This window comes from Schistosoma mansoni, chromosome 1 (genome assembly GCF_000237925.1).
Source record: "Schistosoma mansoni strain Puerto Rico chromosome 1, complete genome".
In the NCBI taxonomy this organism is placed as follows: Eukaryota; Metazoa; Platyhelminthes; class Trematoda; order Strigeidida; family Schistosomatidae; genus Schistosoma; species Schistosoma mansoni.
This window is the reverse complement of record NC_031495.1, coordinates 24,058,222-24,079,188: the sequence shown is the minus strand read 5'-3', so window position 1 is coordinate 24,079,188 and position 20,967 is coordinate 24,058,222. Positions and strand designations below refer to the sequence as shown.

Here is a 20,967-nt window from a genome sequence, read left to right as displayed (position 1 = left end):
TACAGATTAAACTTGTACGACTACTACACCTGAACTAATGAAAAGGAGTGTAGTTGAGCCTGTCAACCGCTTCACTTAGCTTGGGAGTCTCATTAACCATTGTGGTCTGGTGTGTGACGAAATCACAGCACGGATACAGAAGGCTCGTCTAGCTTTTGCCAACTTGCGTCATTTATGGAGTAGGCGGGATATCTGTCTACCAAACAAAGGACGGATTTACTGCACAACATTTCGTCCCGTCCTACTTTATGACAGTGAAACATGGGCGATAAGAGTAGAGGATAGTCGTAGGCTACTAGATCTCGATCAAAGGTGTCTTCGAAGCATTGCTCGTATACACTGGGTCCACCGGGTAAGTAATGCGGTTGTTAGGAAAAGGGTATTAGGTAAGGATGGCAAGTCGATTGGTGAAGTAGTGAAACTTCGTCAGTTAAGATGGCTCGGACACGTGTTACGTATGCCCAACCACCGACTGCCCCGACGTGCAATGTTTTATGGTATAGGAGTAGGTTGGAAGAAAGCTAGGGGCAGCCAGACCAAAGCGTGGCACAAATCCATGAAGTCACTGACAAGTGGACTGAACCATGTTGGTAGGTTTAGACTACATGGTTGGGATTCGTGAGATGATAGCAATCAATGGTTAGAGACCTTGAATGATATGGCTCAAAACCGTTTGTAATGGCGAAGGTGCATCCTTTTTAGTGTCCTACCGAATTCTAATCTTCTGAATTCTTCATGTCTCTATCTTTCTTCTCTTTCCAAATTTATTTCACTGGATTATACTCCTTGAATAACATCTTCAAACTCTAATCTTTCGGATTACTGATTATACTCTTACTACTTCTACCACTATGGGATTTGAATCGACAACTGCATTTCTGTGCTAATGTGGTATGTCAACTTGAACTGATGCGCGTACGTACGTACGAAGTTCTATGTTGTTGCTGACTGGTTTTAAAGAATACTGTACACACCTTATTATAGAAAGGTTTACCTCTGATATCCTTCGAGGGTGGTTGTATTCGGGTGGAAGTGGTTATGCATGATTAATTGATACTGACGTAGTGTCTGGAAGTGCAAATTTTGTTACCACATAGGTATTACTAAGGATGGCTAAAATAAAATCCCACTTCAAATACATCCCAGTCGAAGCATAACGGCTATCGTAATGTCCGTCGATTTAGGTCCAAATCTTAGAATAAAAACTGTAAAATACAGTGAAAAGTACAAACGCATAAAACATTGAAATTAATAACTTAAAATGCTGTTTTTTTTAACGAAAATAACCTACGTAATTGGATAAGTTCCAAAATAATGGTGGTGATCGTCTATTAATTTATTATTTTACGCAAAATTTAGCGTTGCAGATGAAGAGTTCGCAAAACAACGAAATGTATAGCGAATTTTTGGCAAATATTTCACTAGTGGTTGCAAAAGTGTCAGTGGCAGTTTATCTTGTCAGACAGACACCATCGAGTATTTCAAGCTATGATTTCGTCAGATTCCTTCAGAATCAGTACATGAGAAGGGAGGAGGAAAAAGAAGCACTTATTAATTATTATTTCCTAAATGAAAAGCAGCAAAATGATCATAATTCAAATTGCGAAGTCAGCTTCAAAGTGAGAACTAAAACAACAGGTGATATTTTAGTTTTCTAATTGTACACTTTTATTTTGTTTTTTGTGCAGACCTCAGCACCTATACAGCTTTTAATTCAAGTCAGCTAAAGATGACTAAATTCAATCTGCAGAACACAGTGGTACTTTCTACAAATCAAACAGTTAATCAATTGAAATATTATTTACAAGAAATTTTATCCTCATCCTACAATATCCTTTTTCATGCTTTTAAAGAAAATTGTGCGGAAGGATTGGTTCCTTCAAGGAAACTGAATACCTTCATTAGTATGAAACAAGATGCAGAATTTACATTTCGTTTATGGATTAACAAAACAATGGAGCTGTTAAACGAAAACCCGGAGAGTCTAATTCAATGTCTTGATCTTTTAAGAAGATTTTTTATTTCCAAGGATGTGTTATCAGACTCAGACAGTAATCTTTGGGATTCAACAATACTTGAATTAAATTTAATCCTTTCCAGTTCGTTCAAAGCGCATCTAAACACACTGTATCGTACTAGTATTGTCCAATTTACCACTGAGTTTATAGATGATGTATTAGAAATGCTCTGTGAAAAATTTCAGACATTAGTTTCAAATCATGGAAAAACACTGTTTCTTCAAGCTAGCAGGTGTGCCCATATAATATGGCTCTCCATAAATCTTTTAAAATCTTTTGATGATGATGATCAAATTTTCGACAGAATACAAGCTTTTCGGTGGGTACAGATTTTAGACAGATGGCTTGAATCACAACAACTATCCACTAATCAAGCAGAAAGGTTTCCAATGGTTCAACTTACTGGATTGATGTTGACTATATTTGTTTTAAAAAATAAAATTATCAGGCTTATTGAAAAGTTTTAACAGACAATAATACTAGAGTACATAATGTTCATTTGATTAGTTAACTTCGTTAAATATTTAGTAGTGAAATAAAATAAATTCACATTTTTATAAAGATAATATTTAGATCACTCATGAATGATTTGTTTTTCTCAAGTAGTATCTGTTGCTTATCAGTAAGTGTGAGGAACAAAATTTGTTGACTGATGGAATGATGACAGGAAAAAGACCCTTCTCCATGTATTTCGTTTTTTTTCTTAACAAAAAGTTACGTCATCATTTTTTCAGAAATGTTTTCTACAGCATAGAGAAAAATTTTCATCTAATCTTCTGACTTTAATATAACTAACCATCTTAAGAATACTTATAATACAGTCAGTATTTTTAGTAGTTTATTAAAACAAGTTAAAAGTTTTGTATGTAACTTATAATGGTGCAATAAATAACAAGATTTTGAAAGAATAATGATATACAGCCCAAGTGGAAGATTTTTGTGTTTTCAAATATGAAGATGTCTAAATACTGAAAGTTTATTTGTAAAAACCCATTTTTAGTGATTCCTTTCTTTGAGCAAGTAGTGTGTTTGTGAGACTTTTATCGTTCTAACAAAATCAAGGTCGAAAAAATAGGCTCCAGGTCATTTGTGACGAAATTGGGATAGGTAACTTCGATGTGAAATTTGTTCTGGTAATATTGTTTAGAAGGACGATGAAAGTTTTACGACTAAACCACTCAGCTCAGAAAGCAAAACTCTATAAAAATAAAGTGTTCTCCAAAGGATAGTTTTCCGCAAACTATAGATGTTGGTATTGTCCGTGAATATCAAAATAATCAATATTTTTATCTGAATGAAACGAAATTTGGTGGGATTCCAGTCTTCTTATCAATCATTTCCATGTGATTCTATATCGTAAACGTTTTATCCGCTATTACGGTGAAGTATGTAGCCTTAGTTACAGTCTTATTATATTTGCAAACCATCACATGAACTTATCAAAAGGCTGGGGTTGGGGAATGCTGGTCGGCGGCCTATGCTCCATTGGGAGTAGCAGGCGTAAGTAAGTAATCAAAAGGCAAAATAGGAAAAAATTAAGTTTCATTGCCAGTCGATCATAAAGAACATAGATCCTAGGGTATATGTACGTTGGCATAAATCACCGTGCCAAATTTTCGTTATGTGGTACAAAGATGAGGCATTATTCATCTAAAATCAAATACTAATTTTACTTTCCAAATATATGAACACTAAATGCTGAATAATAGAAATCGATTTTTAGATTCGAAAATCCATCCTTACTGTGAATTTTACTTTGTAAAAAGGGCATTTAAATTGTCGGTTGTAGTCATAACGTTACTGTGAATAAATTATTTGGTAAAAATCTAAAAAAAATTATTACTCAGAGAACGCAAAACCAGGTACACTAACTGAACTCAATTATTTCCTCCATAATGATGTAAAATGTGGTTTTATTGGTGAATAATCAATAATAATATATTAAAGTAATTATGGATTTATATAGTGATAACGTAGGGGTTAGAAGTTTCAATTATTTGATTATTTGAAGTTGAGGGAGAAAGCTTTTAAAGTAACCAGCAGCTGTCTTCAGCTTTTGAGGCTATAGATATCGGATTCAAATGGGTGTTTTTTAACAACCTGAAAAAAGACGAGCATAAAAGACAGGTTTACAGATAAGATTTGTTAAATAATTTGATATCATTTTGACAAACTCAGTAATTGAGATTATATGATGAAAAGCTTATTACAAAGTATATCTATCTATCAAAATTTTTTTTAACACAGTAGCATCTCAAATACATTTACATACATTTAAACTAGATAACGAAAATATATAGTAAAAATTTTCATATCAATATTTATGAAACTTGGCAAGCTGAGATCGAGAAGAGGATGAGAATTTTTGTTTAGCCATGAACTTGATCACAAAAATCTTTTTTATTTAGTTGGGTAGTTCGTTGACCTACTTAAATTGTTATTCATTTACAGGTCATATAACGTGTCTTGAAAGACATGTGAATGAATCATAGATCAAATGAAGATCCTCATTTATGTTTAAAGGATACGAAAAGATAACTAATTCGTACCTCAGAAACCACTAATTCTGACGAACTCAGTTTTTAGTGAGGTCGTTTTATGGCAATACAACTAAAATAAGATGAAAGTTTGGAAATTTTATGATTGTTACCGGAATAAATTTTCATGTGGATTATTCATACAAACAACAGTAAAACGGACCTTCTCTCATTGACATGGTCGACCATATTCTAGAAACCTGAAGACTATTTGTTAGATTCAGGTGTTAAAAATAATAACCATAAGTCAGCGTTCGTTTAACATGCATTTTTGGCATTATGTTAAAAGAACAGTGGTAAAGAATAGGATTCTAATAACATCAAAATTTACCTGTGGTAACTGAAAAGCATATGATCTGAATTCGTAAGCCCATGTGGTAAAAAACACTATGATGATAAATCCTGCAGCCCACTCAAAACTTGTACTGCATAGATAAAATGAAAATCCCTGAAAGTAAAATCATTTAGGCATCAAATGTTATTTTCATGTAATATTTGAGTTCTACGTTTTCATATAATTATCTGGTTATTTGAACCTTATCATATTCTATATAAAATATTTGGATAAAAACAACCATGAGATTCTAAGATGTTTTGTTGATATCAAGTAAATTGTATATGAATTATCAAACAAGCAAACCGTAACTAAGTTCCTTAAAGTAGATAATAGAAATCAGCCACAACATTTCGATAAGAAACAACATGTTTTACAAAAGTCGAAATACTATACAATTATTTAAGTAAAACTTAGAAATTTAAGCATTAATGGAGCCAGGCAATTAAACATACAATCATAAACTAATATTGCATTTTACTCATTATAACCTAATATAGACAAGCTATTGATGATTTTATTCATCTCATGAATGCCATGATTTCTTGCAGAAACTTTGAAAAGTCAACCAGAAATAGAATGTTTATGTTATTATGATACATTTTGCTTCACTTGAATTAAGTTTAAAGTGTGATGAGAACTGAATCAAACTGATTGATAAATCGGGAACAAACAATTTCACACTTCTGCCATAAACGCGTATTATTAATGATAAACGCGTTGCTGAATAGTGATACGGATGAACACAGCTAAATTATTTATTGAACAGATGTTAAACGAATTACCTTTGCAGATAGTGACACACATTTAAGGGATAATTTTCATTGTGAACTGAAGTCAATGAGAGAGTCACTCACCACGAAGAGGCATCGAACAGTCATTGTTATATAGAATTTAAAGTTAAAATCTACAACCGCTAAGGTGTAGAAGGATATCATGAACAGATCAATAAGTTTCACCAAGAAATAGGAAGCCTACCATTAGTGAAGAAAACAAAGACTTATGGTTCTCCCTAACTTGTGATCATTATGCTTTGCAAATATCTTCAAGAAATTTAAACATATGAATATTGAGGATTGTATTGCATCATAAAACTAAAGAAAGACACTTACACCTTGACCAGGATGCCGATAAGTCAAAGATTCTTCTTGTGTACCGTTGAAATTTATTCTGGAAATTGTATGACAGACTGAAACTAAAACCAAAAATTTCAAAGTAATCGAGTAATTAATCAGTAGTACAAAGTAAATGAAATGGTTTACTAGTGGGTGACGTTGGAGGAAAATCGTGCTATTAAACTTATTGACTGAAATGAAAATAATGACAATTAAATTACGACACTAATGCTCGATAGTGCCGTACTTGCCGTGAGATTTGAAGCTCCTAGGTTAAAATCTTTGTACGATTGTTGGTGAGGAGTTTTAAGGAGTTTAAAAATAAGATACAATAGATGTTCAGTGTGTTTCCATCCAAGGCATCTCTCACTTCATAAGATGATGATTATTTTATTTTCTGAAATTCAAAATTCTAACCGACCTAATACCATCAAAAGTTCACTAATAATCTAATACTATGAATGAAATAAAGTAAACTAAATGACTGTTTAGTAAACTCGGTTTTCCTTCCACGAACTTTAACTAACTTGCAAACGTCTGTATACCTATAATCCGAATTCATGCTATCCTACTTTTGATAGTTTTGAACAAAGTATAAGGTTAGAATTATTATTTAGCCATAGTTTTTTAGAGGTTATGTCTGTCTGAGATTCTAGAATCAAATTTTTTAACTATCAAATTACTTATAATCATATTATTCCTACAGTATCCTAATCATATACATATTTCATTTCACCTTTTTATACAAATATAAGTGTTTATTTAACAAAATAAGTCTTGGAGAGAAACATTATTCTATAGGACTCCAACTCACTGTAGGATTCGTATCACTACAAAAGCAAACGGTCATCGTCTTGCAATATTGCATCAAATATATCGATCGATTAGGCAGTGATTTATTTTCCGGTACAACAGTAGGGCCGCACTCAGTGAAGCAGACATTAACAAGACAACTGAATAATAAAATCAGTAACCACCAGATGTAAAAATGAAAGCGATAAATGTTGCTAAGGAATGTCTAGTCAAAGGTCACTGATTGTAACTAACCATATACGTCTATGTTTGTGGTCACGGAAAAAGAGAATCTTGTATCCAAAGGAATATATTTTGGTAATATAACCGGTAAGACTGAAAAACTATTTTTATGTCAAAAAGTGATAGCTTTACTTTCTTTATGACATTTTACCGGTTTTCTCTGTGTTTTTTGTGACTTACACAAACTTGATGTTATTGCTGCCATAATCCCTAAGACAAGTCTAAAAGCCCATATACACCAATGTGTTCCAAGGTATCGTTTGCTAACTAAAGCACATAAAGTGATATAAAGCGTTGTGCCGAAAAAAGCCATCCCAGCACCAATATCATGTACTAATTCAACGTTAACTTGCTGAAAACACAAAAAAATAAAATGATATGAATAAATGTAAATACATAATTAGAATATAAGGTGAATATATATGAAAAATGAAAATTGCTTCAAACGCCAACGCGTTATCCAGTAACCTACTAAGTTCAGAAAGCCTCTCATTTGTACAAGGAGAATGAATTTGAACTTCGTTTCTAAGGGCGTCGATCATTCCACGTGTTCTGAATTCCAATTCTACTTAAAGTTTACTTATTCTGCATACACCTGTGCCATAATGGGTATACAAAGGTAATCTGCACAGAATGCATAAGTCCCAACCAAGGCTATAATTACATATATATATAATCATAAGATTTCATTTGACCTCTTTGATGCTGTTATACGATTTACCATTCTTAACTTATTCCTAATTCGTTAGTTACAGTTTCTCACACTCACATCCACCTTCTGGACTGGTTTGGTATAATTGTTATTTTCTGTTTTATGGTGTGATGTGGTCTGGTCTGTTAGTATATAAACCACGTATTTCTGAAATACACTATTTATACAGTAGAGGCTGAGATTACATTCTGGACTCAACAGGCAGGGCTAGGCGAGGATAAATAAGGATTAAGAGTTGACCCAAAGCTTCTAGTGCTGTTTCACGTGTCATTGTGTGGTGTGTGCTACTTATGTCAACATAAGCAGTATATAACGCTACTCAGTAATAGAATGTCTGGCAGCGGAAGCTCAAGAAGATCGCGGAAGAAAGAACGGAAATAGAAAGCAATTGGTTTAGGAGTGCAGGAACAACGAAGTCTGAGACAATCAGTGAACATTTCGCAGATTTTATTAAGACGTTCGGTTGTCCCCACTTGTGTTCTCGTTCTCTACAATTGGTTCGACACAAGAACAAGGTTATATAAATGGGTATTCGGACAGGCGATTTTGTCATCTGTTAACTAACAGAGCAGAAGTCATTGCAAAAATATCACAAATCATATAATGACTATCACAACTTTAATCATTGCTAAAAGAAATGCACTTAATAGATTATTAAAAGAATAATTTTGACTGCGTAATTTATCTTATCATTAGCATATAAAAAAGTAGGAACATTCTTATTACAAACAAAGGGAGGAAGGGTAATTAATTTGACGGAGCTTTGTTCACCAAACCCCTAAAACAACATGTAAGTCCTGGATTCCACCCCCATTTGTTAGCTGCATGCGCACTACTGATTCCCATACTAGAACGAGACAGATGTTCGGTAATTTCAGTAGTTATCTACCTAAGGACATTCAGAGATGTAAATTGTAAATAACACTGATTAGTATCTTCAATAATGGTATGCGATTTACGTTTTGTTGTTCGATTTTACACGTTCAGTGATTTGCGATTTTTCTTTGAAAGTTGTTGATGTTCATTTTGTTTTACATGGTTGTACAGTTACAAATTAGCCACTTCAGATAATGATCATAATTGTCTTTCTTCAAATTATGCTAAACAAAGAATAAAGAAAGTGTCACAAAAGACTTTTAGGTTAATAAATTTGATATTTCAGTTGTCCGAAGGCTTAACAGGAATTAGGATAATGATAAAAACCAGTGTATGTAGACTTTTTTGTTGACAGAACAGCATAATCTGTTTTAATAGTACAAAAAACCAAATAGGCAAATGTTTATATGCTTCAAGAATAATTTTATAGGAATTATTTCGCTGATCATCTGAAAGTTAACGAATTTCACAACGAGATTTGGATTCAGGAATTTTCTCCGTACTTCAAAGTTTGTTCAATAAAATTTGATAAACAAACTGTAGCCATTCATGGAAATTGTATATATATATACATATATAGCTCTTTATATTTATTACAGATGCATGTATTTCAGATAAATTCATTTATGTAAACTTACTTGAAAATTCCCAACCAATGTTAAACCGATTGAAGCAATTAGAGACAATACAAGCATAAATTTAAGAAGACAATTTGGTTGGTGTGTGCCCATAAATTTCGTTCTCTCTAGGGCAATTAAATACCAGCAAAAGGAGCATATCAAACCTATAGTAGTGAGAAAAACAAATAGAATAGTGAAAATAAATGTGAACATTTGTTTTTCATATTAAAATATCGATGACTTAGAAAGTTAACTAGGTTTCTGTATTCATCAGTCAAATTTGAATAATACCTCAGATATACTTAACACTAAAAAAACAATAATTAGGCATTTTGAAGCATCTAATCATTGTACCATGATTATTTAAATACACCGGATAAAAATTTCACTAATTATATCAGACTAAAAAAACTTGTTTTTAAGTGACTTTATAAGAATACTGAATACTTTGTATCTTTAAAAAATTGCAAATGAGATTTATTATGTGAATGTTTATCCTGTACAGTCAACAACAAAGTAAGACAGAAGGATTTCAACCAAAATAAGAGAAAGTTTATTTTTAATGGAATGCAGCTGAGTCCCAAATTTTTGTTTTACGTATCATATCATTGTGACTTGTCAGTTGGCTTCATAATTTTACTTTATAAAACACGTCACTCATCATATGATGAAAATTAATGTTTTAACAAGTATTTATGCATTAAATGAGGATCGATATTGTCATTGAGTTTTTACTATAAAAGAAAAGGTTTGTCAATAAACAAAAGAATTACCAATTAGTTAAACTAAAAGGTAGAAAGAAAATTCATTCTAAAAAAAGAAGAGTGGTGTACACATTTGCTGTATGAACATATACATGCAAGAATCATGCATAACAATGTATGCACTACATTACTACTTATGTATTGAAGTTTTCAGTCAAAAAAAACATTTTCATTGAATAAAGTATAATATTATGTTTCATAGAATTCTATTAGTTCTCATCAATCAAATAAACTAATTAGTTTATGATTCAAAACAACAATAATAATTTTAGCATGAAACGTTTATAAATTTCACTGTATTGAAATATAAACAACACTAAGTTATTGTATAACTTGTATTGATGATCATTACACAACAAATGAATAAAATTAATTCTTCTATCAATGAATACTAGGATGAAACTGCCATCCAGTGCTTCCAGGTTTTCAATGATGGTCTAACATTGATCAGTTCTTGATCTCAATTAAAAACTCAACAATCTCTACAATCCTATACTGCTTTTAAAATAAACCTGGTTTTCATCCATCTTGAATTTAAAGGTGAGGAGAGTCCATGAAGGATAGACGAAAGACATAAAGTAATGCTGAAAAGAATATTTCCTGCAGCCTATCTATTTTCGGTGTTAAACACTAAACGTTTCTAAAACTAATCAAAAGTGGATTAATACTCTTCTGAGGTCATCCATAAAAGTATTTACGAATCCACATGTACTTGTGGAAGCACGGACATAGGAGGGCTGAAATAAGGGATCTACAAGGTTTCCCAAACATATTCGCTGAAAGCTCTGCTTGAAAGAAATTAAGGTATTCATAAGTGCGATCACCAGACATTTGATCGGTAGCACACGCGACGCGGATAATAACAAAAGCGTTCAACTAATTAGAAAAAAACAGTAAACATAGCTTCTATTCCGCTTTTTAGAGGCTATTATCTTCAAGCGCTTTCAACCTGACCTCTTTACACAGAACAAATTTGTGGTTGGTAACCTTCTCGTTGTCATCAACGTTTGATAGCTACATCCTCTCTTTTTTGCACTTATTAACTTAAAATAAAACAAATTACACTAACATACACCTGTGACATTAACTTGGATTTTATGTCAGATAGGTGCATGATTATCACTAATTTATCGACAGTCTTTTCTAGTCTCATATATTTAGTCCCCTTTATTATCTTGAAGAGAGCAAGAACGAAAAATTGGGCAGGTAAATGCAACAGACTTAATTGGCTCAACCGAAAGACGAATCATGAGTATACTCAGGCAGCTATTGTAGAAGAAAATTATTAATAGCGTTCACCGCATACGTATGCCCTGCCAAAGATTGATAAACAGGATATCCCGCTTAAGTCTATTTTGTCAATGGTAAATTCATCTCACCACAAAGTTGCACGCCATCCAGAGGAAAAGTTAATACCAGTTCGTCACCACGTAGCCACACAAAGAGTCTCTTTTCAATTTGCTGATAGTCATAACCATATAAATATCGCTGGTAGGTCGATAATTTCCTTTGATATGACATCTCTCCTTACCGAAGTTCCACTTCTCATAACCATGGACATAATTTGCGAACAATATAATATTCTATCCTTACCAGTACCAGAACTCAAACGACTGATAATTATGTGAACGAAAGACGCCCAGTTTCAATTTGATGACATCACACACACCATCAAAGTGGTATAGAAATGGGAAGCTCACTTAGTACTGTCCTAGTAGATTTGCTCAAGACTAACTTTGGAAAGACCAAACTTAAAGAAGCGATTAATGAACTGGTATATTATGAGAGGTATTTTGACGATACTTTTATTGTATGTAACGATCAGCAGCAGACAAAACACTGCTAAACCTCATATGCGACGCTGATAAAAATATTCAGTTTACCATGGAATACGAAAAGGATAATCAGTTCCACTTTTTCAACATTGCAGTGCAACGGAAAGAGGACATTAGAGTTGAACGTTCAGTCTGTCGAAATGATACGCGGACTGATGTTTATATGAAGTTTAACAGCTTTTGTCCGACTAGTTACGAAAGGGTACTTATTAGAACACTGTTTCACAGGAAGGAAAGGATATGTACTTTCGATACAATGGGAGCAAAATTATTGAACGTTAAAAGAAGCCTAAAAAGCAGTGGGCATCCAAAGGAATTTACTGAGTAATCTGGGAAAAGTAAAAACGCTCCAAAAAACCGAAGGAGAAAAGAAACCTAATTTCATTCAACTTGAATTCAAAAAGGACGAGGTTTTAACGACAATGAGCAGCAGATTAAAAACGACATTGACCAGAACCTATCCTGTATAAAACATTATGTTCTTTACTCTAATCGAAGATCCATAGTTATCTCTTTCATGTTACTGGCAACTGCGTATGCAAATTTACATGTACTCGACAAAACAGTCACATTTGTAGAACAGCAAGAAGGGCCTATGTTCGATTCCAAGAACATATACCAAAAAGTGTCTGGTCAATTGGATTAAAGACTTTTAGCACTGCCATTGCTAAATATCTCTGTGACACAGGGTATCAAGTTCCTAGACTGAAATCAATCAGCATTATCAATCGACAGCCAGATTCCATTTTTATCAAACTCTTTGAAGTTATAGTCATCAAACGACTCAAGCCAGATTTGTGTATACAAAAGGAAGAAATTGCAAATATTTCCTCACCATGACGATTTTATCATCAGTTCATTACATCATTCTTGGATTTTTTCTCGCTATCTTATTTTAGTTGCATCACTAGCATTAAGTTCATAATTTCATTTTTAGCTAACTGATCCCAACACATGATATTCCAAAATGCTGTTAATTTTTGTTCAACTACTTCATTATATAATCAAGTAATTCATTTATCTCTATAATTTCTTATCAGTATGTCTGATAATCCAGAATCCCTTCTCATGTATTATGTCTTTACTCTTATTACTCCACCATGATGATATGTATCTATTTTTACTGTAATAAGCATGTAAACTTTACAGTGATTTTTAATTTTTTTTAAATATCATAAGTTATAACCAGGTGATGAGAGTCATACGAAATAAGATGAATTCACGTTATTTTGTTCGATTATTTGTTTCTAGTCATTGTCTCTTCATTATTATGATTCATAACTTCAACCCTATCTTTACATGACTTCATCTTCAACATATAAATACTATCTGCATAGGGTTGTGGGGATTGTTGAGTTAAGGGTGATATCATGAATGGATCGGTGTTATATCATTATTGAAAACCTGGGAGCACTGGATGGCCGTTTTGTCCTAGTGTGGGACTCCTCAGCAGTGGGCGTTAACACCGTTGGGTGCCGGCTCAGTGGTCTAGAGGTTATGCGTTTGCGTGTCAGACCGAAGGTACTGGATTCAAGTACAAAGTGCGGGATAGTGGATGAACGCTGTTGAGAAGTCCCATTATAAGATGAAACAGCCGCCCAGTGCTTCCAGGTTTTCAATGGTGGTCTAACATAGATCCATTAATGATATCAATCTAAATATAAATACTAATCAGCCTTAACTCTTCGACCTAATATGTTTCTTCCTTTTCTTACTTCGTATGTCGTATTGAATTAAACTTCATTGATTACGGTGTATAAAGGTTTGTAAAACAATATTACTAATGTAAATTAGAACGTATGTAGCTGATGAGAAGTCTTGAAATATCATGAATCTATGTTATTCTGCAAATCTTGTTCTTTTCGCTTTATTTAAATATTCATGTGTGGCGAGACTATAATTTATGAACGAACCAATCAGGTTTAGGATAACAGGTCTTGGATTTTGGAGCGGAATTCATCCATCCATTTGGTTAAATGGCGTTTTGAGATTGTAGCTGATGTCAGTTCGTGAAAACTTTAAATCTCAATCCTAACCCTAACCATTAACTGTAAATCATAATCCTCAGTCTTCACACAGGCTTATAACTCACATTTAGCCCTCGCAAGTAGGTGGACATTCTCAAGTTCACTTTAACGTCCCTCAAAGGTCGTCCATAGATTATAATCACACCCTATGTGTTTATTGGCTAGTACATCCCACACAATTCAGAATGTGTTTCAATTGTAAAGGCTGTAACTTAATCCATAATTTAAAAAACCCAGAATTTGATAAATTATCGCATTCTAGTAAACTAAAAGAAAGCCATATTTCGTCCAACAACGGCGAAGGACTTTATTCATCAAGATAGGGTATTCTAATTGAACTGTCATTTGTAATAACAATAATGGATAGAACTGTCAGTTGGATTTCTTATTTTGAGCAAGTAAGTAATTTGAGGTTTGTGTTCAACAAGCTTTTTTCCAGATGAAGAGGTGCACGATCATATTACTTCAGTTTCATTAAAATGCATTCACCTAACTGAAACACCAATAATCAGTTTGGTGGAAAATATATCTAAAAAACTAGCCATAAAAATCTATTCTAACGAACGGAAGTTATTCACTTTATAATGTGAACTCTGTCATTGTTTAATACGTACTTAAACTATTTTGAGCGAATAATTAATCAATGAGTATGTACGAAACCATTATGCCGGAATACAACAATTTTTAAAAAAGCCTTTAGTTAGGTTTTTTGGGTTGATGGTATTAGAACTAAAATTTATCAGACTTTACTGGGATGCAAGCTGTCTGAATGGGGCTCCTAATGCCAGCTGAACTTATAGGTGGATTATTTATATCAGATAGACTCAATATCGGTACCTGTTTCTTTTTAACATTAGTGGCTTACAATTTTCAACGGATATAACACGTTATTTATCATAACTAAAATTAAACCACTTTCAAGCACAAAGCCTTACGAATAATAATGAACATCATAATTTGTTTTCTGACTGATAATAATGAGATGAACAACCAGCTGAACGGAGTGCTTTAAATAAATCTAATACTACAGTTATTTAATTGCATCACAATTGTTCCATCAAAATATCAAGGGGTGATAAGTAAACTGTAAGTAAAAGCAATTAGACTTTGTGTACCATCTTAACTTAAGCTGAATATGTTTCAAAAAATTTCATTAAGGTATAGGAATATACACCGCCAATTGTAAAAATGGTATATTGAATTCGGAAAAGTTTTATTCTACAAGACATTTCTAGAATATTTACTCCAGTACTCGAAGAAACGAGCTAAATTTCTTGCAAATTGATAACTTTCCGATTCTGTTTTCGTTTAGTTAAAAGATATTGCAAAGTGATGGATTTAAAAGTTTTGTTAACCTCCGAAGCACTTTTAACTTGTGTAATCCCCTTAACATACAGATAAAAAACATGGAATTTCACGTAGAGATGAATATAAGAGAAGTATACATTCGTAAAACTGCATAACATAAAGTGAGGAAAACATTTCGCTTTTTCAGTATGACTGTGACAATAATAATAATAATAAAGATGTATTCCACCCATATAGCACTCAGCACCAATCAATAAATAATGGTGTTGATATTTCATTTAAAATAAATATAGAAATATTAAATACTAAAATATTAAATAGACTAGATGGACTCACAAAATTAATAAATCTAAGTCCAATAATCTGATAGTTTACTTTCAATCACTTGATCACTTAAATTAAATAATGATTCCATTTTTTAGATGACTATGGGTGGCTATTACCAGCATAGATAAATAGGATTCATAGTCAAATGCACTGAGATTGTACTCAAACACTAAGCTGTGTTTAACAGCTTTTCTTAAGTCTTGGGTAAATTCCACCAAGGTGGTATTCAAATACCAAATAGCTAGTCTAGGAAGAATTTGTCTGTTCATGTTAATGGATTAGGTCAAGACTTCAAAGTTAATTTTCACGCTTTTATGAAGTACAGTATAAATGGTTAAAGATGACCTGTCTTCCGCCTTATTTACCGTACAATAAGCAGAACGAAAGTATACAATATTGACAGAAAAGGTATTAAACAAAATTCTCTTGCGAATTTCTGTCGCATAGTAGATAAAGTACAAACTAATTGACCATTAGTTTCGGTTTTATTTCCAAACCAATCATTATTTCTAATATTATTATTCTTTTCAACTTGTTTAAATTTCCTTGATTAAATTTGCGATAATTTCTTCTACTGAATATAGCATTTTTGATAGTATTATGAAACTTAGACTTACTGATAAAAGCAGCTATGTTTAATCCCTCACCAAATATACAACTTTCTGGTGGATAGGCACCTGTAGAGCTGAAAAAGAGTATTAAATATATTTAAAATGAGTTTCTGGGTAACGTAAACAAGGAGAACCATAGACTAGAGATGTCAAACTACAGATTGAGGCATGAGCATGTACTAATGCCTGAATTCGTTTACACATAAGCTAAGCCAATATCATATTCTTATTTAAAATAAAAGAAATAAAGCTATTTAACTGGAAAAGTACATGGAATACACTAGCATCACACATATAAGATAAACTTTCTGATGAAATATATATGTTTTGACTCTTGAAATTTATAAAAATAGTTTTTAGCGGTTTTGGCAATTCGTGAATTTGTAACTGAAACTTAGTGAGGAGTAATCAATACGTTTAAAAAAGATAAAAATAAAGGGTCGAAGTTTAGACTAAACCCTGAGATTCCACTTCATTACACTCATTCACATTATGGTGTACCATTTGAAGTATGTTATTTACAAATTATATTTATGAACTAGTCAGAAACATTTCCTAAGGCCAAGTCAAATAGAACCGATGTTCAAATCAAGGATTAGACGTAGAGTCCATCGATACAAATATCAGTGTGTTATCCATTAAGTTAATAAATAATGATAACCACAGTATTGTCCAATAGATCGTTATCTTTTACAATTAGTAATAAATACATACGACGTTTCGTCCCTTTGTTAAGGGAGAAATAATAAATTTTCTTAGAAAATACTGATCGAAGATAAGCTTACATCAAGCTTCACTAGTAAAATTCACTAGTAAAAAGATGAAGTCCAAAAATTCATGAGAATCGTCTACCTTCGATTCGAAAAAGATGATCTACTTAAATGCCCACGCCAAAGACAAAACAGATGCTAATATTTTAGGGAGTAGGATATCGAATACCATTGAAGAAAAATATTTTACAGAGACTATGAGAACCGTGTTCTACGGTTGACTTATATTTGCAAAAATCTCTCCTATATGAACGCTTTTGGATTTATTCGCTAAGTTACTTGTTTTTGTGAATCAAGTATCTTGATATTTTGATGGTTAGTTTTCCTGAAAGCGTACAAGAATATTATCTTGGGTGGGTAATTAGAGAGGGCAGAAATTGAATTAAAAGTCTTATAGTAAAACATCAAGTCAATAATAGCTCTAAAGTCAAAACGGAACCCTTTTTGGTAGCATTCGACAAAGCAAAAACGAGTCTGTAAAACTCACTAGTTTTCTTCTCATTGTGGTCCATAATCTCTCGATAAACGAATAGAAAGCCCGAACTAAGTGTGAAAAAGAAGTTCGTTAAACTCCTCTTAAGATTGAACCAACCAAAAGCCTATGAGTTCTTTACACACCATTGTCTCTCCTTATCACACAGTCGAACTCTTGCTTTTTGTTTCTGATTCCTTTTGTAGACTACAATTCACATTCCCAGCTTATCTTACTGTGGAACGCAACTCGTTTTGTAATTATCTTTCTTTGTCTTATTTCTATGACATACTCGAGTTTTTTTCAACCTATTGTAAAGTTACTACATTATTTCAAGTTTATTATCTGTTTTGCTGTGTTCGATCTATCGTCTTTTTCATACACTATAATTGTGAAATATTATATACAAAAGGTTGTACATTTCTAAAAATTAAATTTCAGCAAAAACTCTCCCTGCTAAAAACCATTCATTTTTCCGTCCCACAATGAGTCGTTTGTTTACCTACAAACACGTTTGAATTTCCTGACAAAAATGATGGCTTCAATTAAAAAAGTTTAATTTAACATTTTATGTGGCTCATTAGTTTAAGACTGTCTAACTAACCTGTATCATGAGTGTATTTGGGCTATTGTGAATGATTTCTTACTTCGTAACCTAGGGTTTCCAATCACTTACTGCCAACCTCACAAAAATTTCCTCTGGATACCCTCAGTGTTTCCATGCAACTCACAATAATAGTTTATGATGCTCCATATATCAGTGTCCAATAAGTTACTGAAGATCAGTAAATTACTTTTGACCAGGGAAAAATTAGAAGAGGTCTACCTTTAATCTAATAACTAGTCAAAAACTTCTACTCATCAACCAAACTATATTCTTGATTGAAGGAAAATGCTAATCAGATTTAAAATTCGGTATCATTTTAAACTTATTAAACATTCCTTAAAGGTGGAGCAGGTATTCACAATTTCATAAAATTCCACAGCTCTGTCAAGAACATTAATATTGTTGTTAGCTCGTCGAACGTTACAAATAATTTGCTTCAACTATCTCTTATTTGCCTAAGACTGGATTTTATGTAAAACTACAAGTTTCTATACCTGCATATCTGCATTTTGTTTACATCTACTTTGTGAGAGTTATAAGCGTCTCACAGTACTGTACATTGTTTGTGGGCTAACTAAAGAGTTCCAGATGGTTATTAATTTAACACAAAATCTAGATTAAATATGATGTGGTAATGCTTTAATAGAACGAATATGTATATACTTGCCTGATAAATGGCAATTCTGCATTTACATGTCCTCTATAGATGGAAATGAGATATCTACATTGAAGTAAACAAAAAGATTTTATTATATAATAAAAATATCGGTTTCAGTTTTGAAAGCAAACCACTTATAAAATGCTAATTTTTTACGAAAGATTGATTTGGTCAACAGAATACGTTTTCAGGTGAAGTTACTAAGTAACAAGCAGTGAACTTGCGGGACTAAATTTAACACTCTATCACATTGCCTTATAAGAAGTCATCCAGGTACCCGTTTGACAAGCGTGCACTCGAGTTTTAAAGTAATAAGGATGTAAAAGTACACGCATCTGAAATGACTCAACAACTGTGCAGAATTAGATCAATAAGTCATATTTTTATCTCATTAAGGTAAGAAGCAAACGATGGTAAATGTTTAACTGTGTGATAAACCCACAAATGAATATCTGGACTACTTCATAGAGTAATCCAAAAAATCACATTTTAGTAGATGTTTATCGACCTATAATATTCATTCACATAATTTATGACCACTCTTAGAATGCAGAAAGGGTATTTTTTAGTTTAAAGAAACATTTTTCTTGCTACCAACTTTAGGTAAACTATTTGAGATATTCTAAACATATAAATCTGGGGATCTCCGTATTTTTTCGATGTTACCTCAATAACGTTACCTAATACTATTATGACAAAATAGGGGTTACGTTTATCAGGGAAGTTGAAGTTGGAAAAATTTTGATGTTTAATTTTATTTGTTGTTACAAACCTTTAATTAGAAAGCAACTGGAATTTAATCCTAAAAATTGATTGGACACTAAGCCTGAAAAGAAACTGGATAGTCTTTATTTGAATATGACATTCATTTCAGGACTAGGAAATACTATGAGCAACAAGATTGATTCTGTTACTGACAAGGTAGAGAATCAGTGACACTTATATAATTCTCAAAATATGCTACGTTGACAAATATTTTGAAGCAGTGAAGAGCATTCACGACTCTAGATCCATTTAAGTAACAGCCAAGAAAAGTATTTTGGACTTAATTACTTTCGGATTTGTTTAAAAGATAAACTTTCGTTCTGTTTCTACAATTCAAATGAAACTACTCTTCATCACGTATGCATTAGAAGTTAACTAAGTAAAAGAATTACCCAGATTTCAGTTACGTTTTACAAACAGTTACAGTCTCAGTCAATTTTCTAGCTACTTCTTAGTATCCTCGCTTAGTTTCTAAGACATAGTACGTCTTTTAGTCAAGAGTTACTTAGGAATTAAGAAATATACCTTCTTTCTGAGTGGATTTGCCGTGTTTAGGCGTAAAAAGGTAAAATAGTTTCAAACATTCTGGAAATTTAACTAGGAATTCATTCCTTCGATCAACTAACAGTAGAATGTTCATAAAGTTGCTTCAAATAAAACAACAGTAATAATGATATGTAAATTAATTGTAAAAGACTTAAATACGTATTCGTTTTACATCTGAAATGATAAACAAGGAGATGAACTTACGTTGTTAGAACTGTGAAACTCATGATCAAAGCCAGTAAAAGCGCAACCCACTGCAGACCAATATGAGAACATGCAACAAACATATCGCTGATTTCTGTGTATTATCTGTTTATAACCTGGAATACATCGTAATGTTGTATTTTATGATGTCACTTTTGTACAAAACAATACTTATAGTCTGTCAATTTTTATCATTTGCTATTCAAATTTGTTTTGGGGCAAAACTTCTTTGGTTTAGCTTAACAGGTATATTTTTCGTTTGTTTAGAAACTATGATATGGAACATACTGTGTCCCTGTATGGAAAGTATACATGCAACAGAAACGCGAAAAGACATATGTAATGCATAAGTATGAAAGTTTGGACTAACATTCTCAGATCTACAGTCATTTTACGATTTTTAAAAAAGTGACTGTGGTTCGTGTGTTTAGTGATTATCGTTTTGTATATCATTATGAGCTTTATCCATAATTCCAATACAAATATACATGAGTTTACGGGGTTTTCCTATCCTCAGATGCAGGTCCCTTAGTAGGCCTAAGAGTAAATTATGGATGAATCTGGTAAGTTCTATTCCATAACATATGTTAAATGCTATTTTTTATTTTGCCAACGCATATGTGTATCGGATCGATGTTCACGGCTAACATAAAAAAGATGTGAATAAATAAACGATTTGCAGAACAGGAACAATAAGTAACAGCTTCCGATTACATCGTAACATTTAGTAAAGACAGAAAGTATCTCCATAATTATATTTTGCAGTCGCATCTTCAAGAAAGGAATGGCAAGTTGAAAAGAACCCGACTTCTCGGAGAAAATTGAA

At 32.6% G+C, this 20,967-nt stretch overlaps 2 protein-coding genes across 2 annotated transcripts; one reads left to right on the top strand and one right to left on the bottom strand.

Annotated features, from left to right (window-relative positions):
* Positions 1–1,729: 1,729 nt before the first annotated feature.
* Smp_125850 (hypothetical protein) lies at positions 1,730–2,485 on the top strand (the record flags this gene model as incomplete). Its single annotated transcript, XM_018793750.1, has 1 exon — positions 1,730–2,485. The coding sequence occupies one exon, from the start codon at positions 1,730–1,732 to the stop codon at positions 2,483–2,485; it is 756 nt and encodes a 251-aa protein (XP_018648231.1).
* A 1,426-nt stretch (positions 2,486–3,911) lies between these two features.
* Positions 3,912–20,224, bottom strand: Smp_006730 (fasting-inducible integral membrane protein tm6p1-related; the record flags this gene model as incomplete). The annotated part of the gene is made up of 8 exons (XM_018793749.1): positions 3,912–4,118; positions 4,887–5,003; positions 6,002–6,084; positions 7,220–7,391; positions 9,266–9,411; positions 16,126–16,193; positions 18,618–18,689; positions 20,142–20,224. 8 exons carry the CDS (start codon positions 20,222–20,224, stop codon positions 4,068–4,070), a joined length of 792 nt encoding a protein of 263 aa, XP_018648230.1. The 3' UTR covers positions 3,912–4,067.
* Between the last annotated feature and the right edge of the window lie 743 nt (positions 20,225–20,967).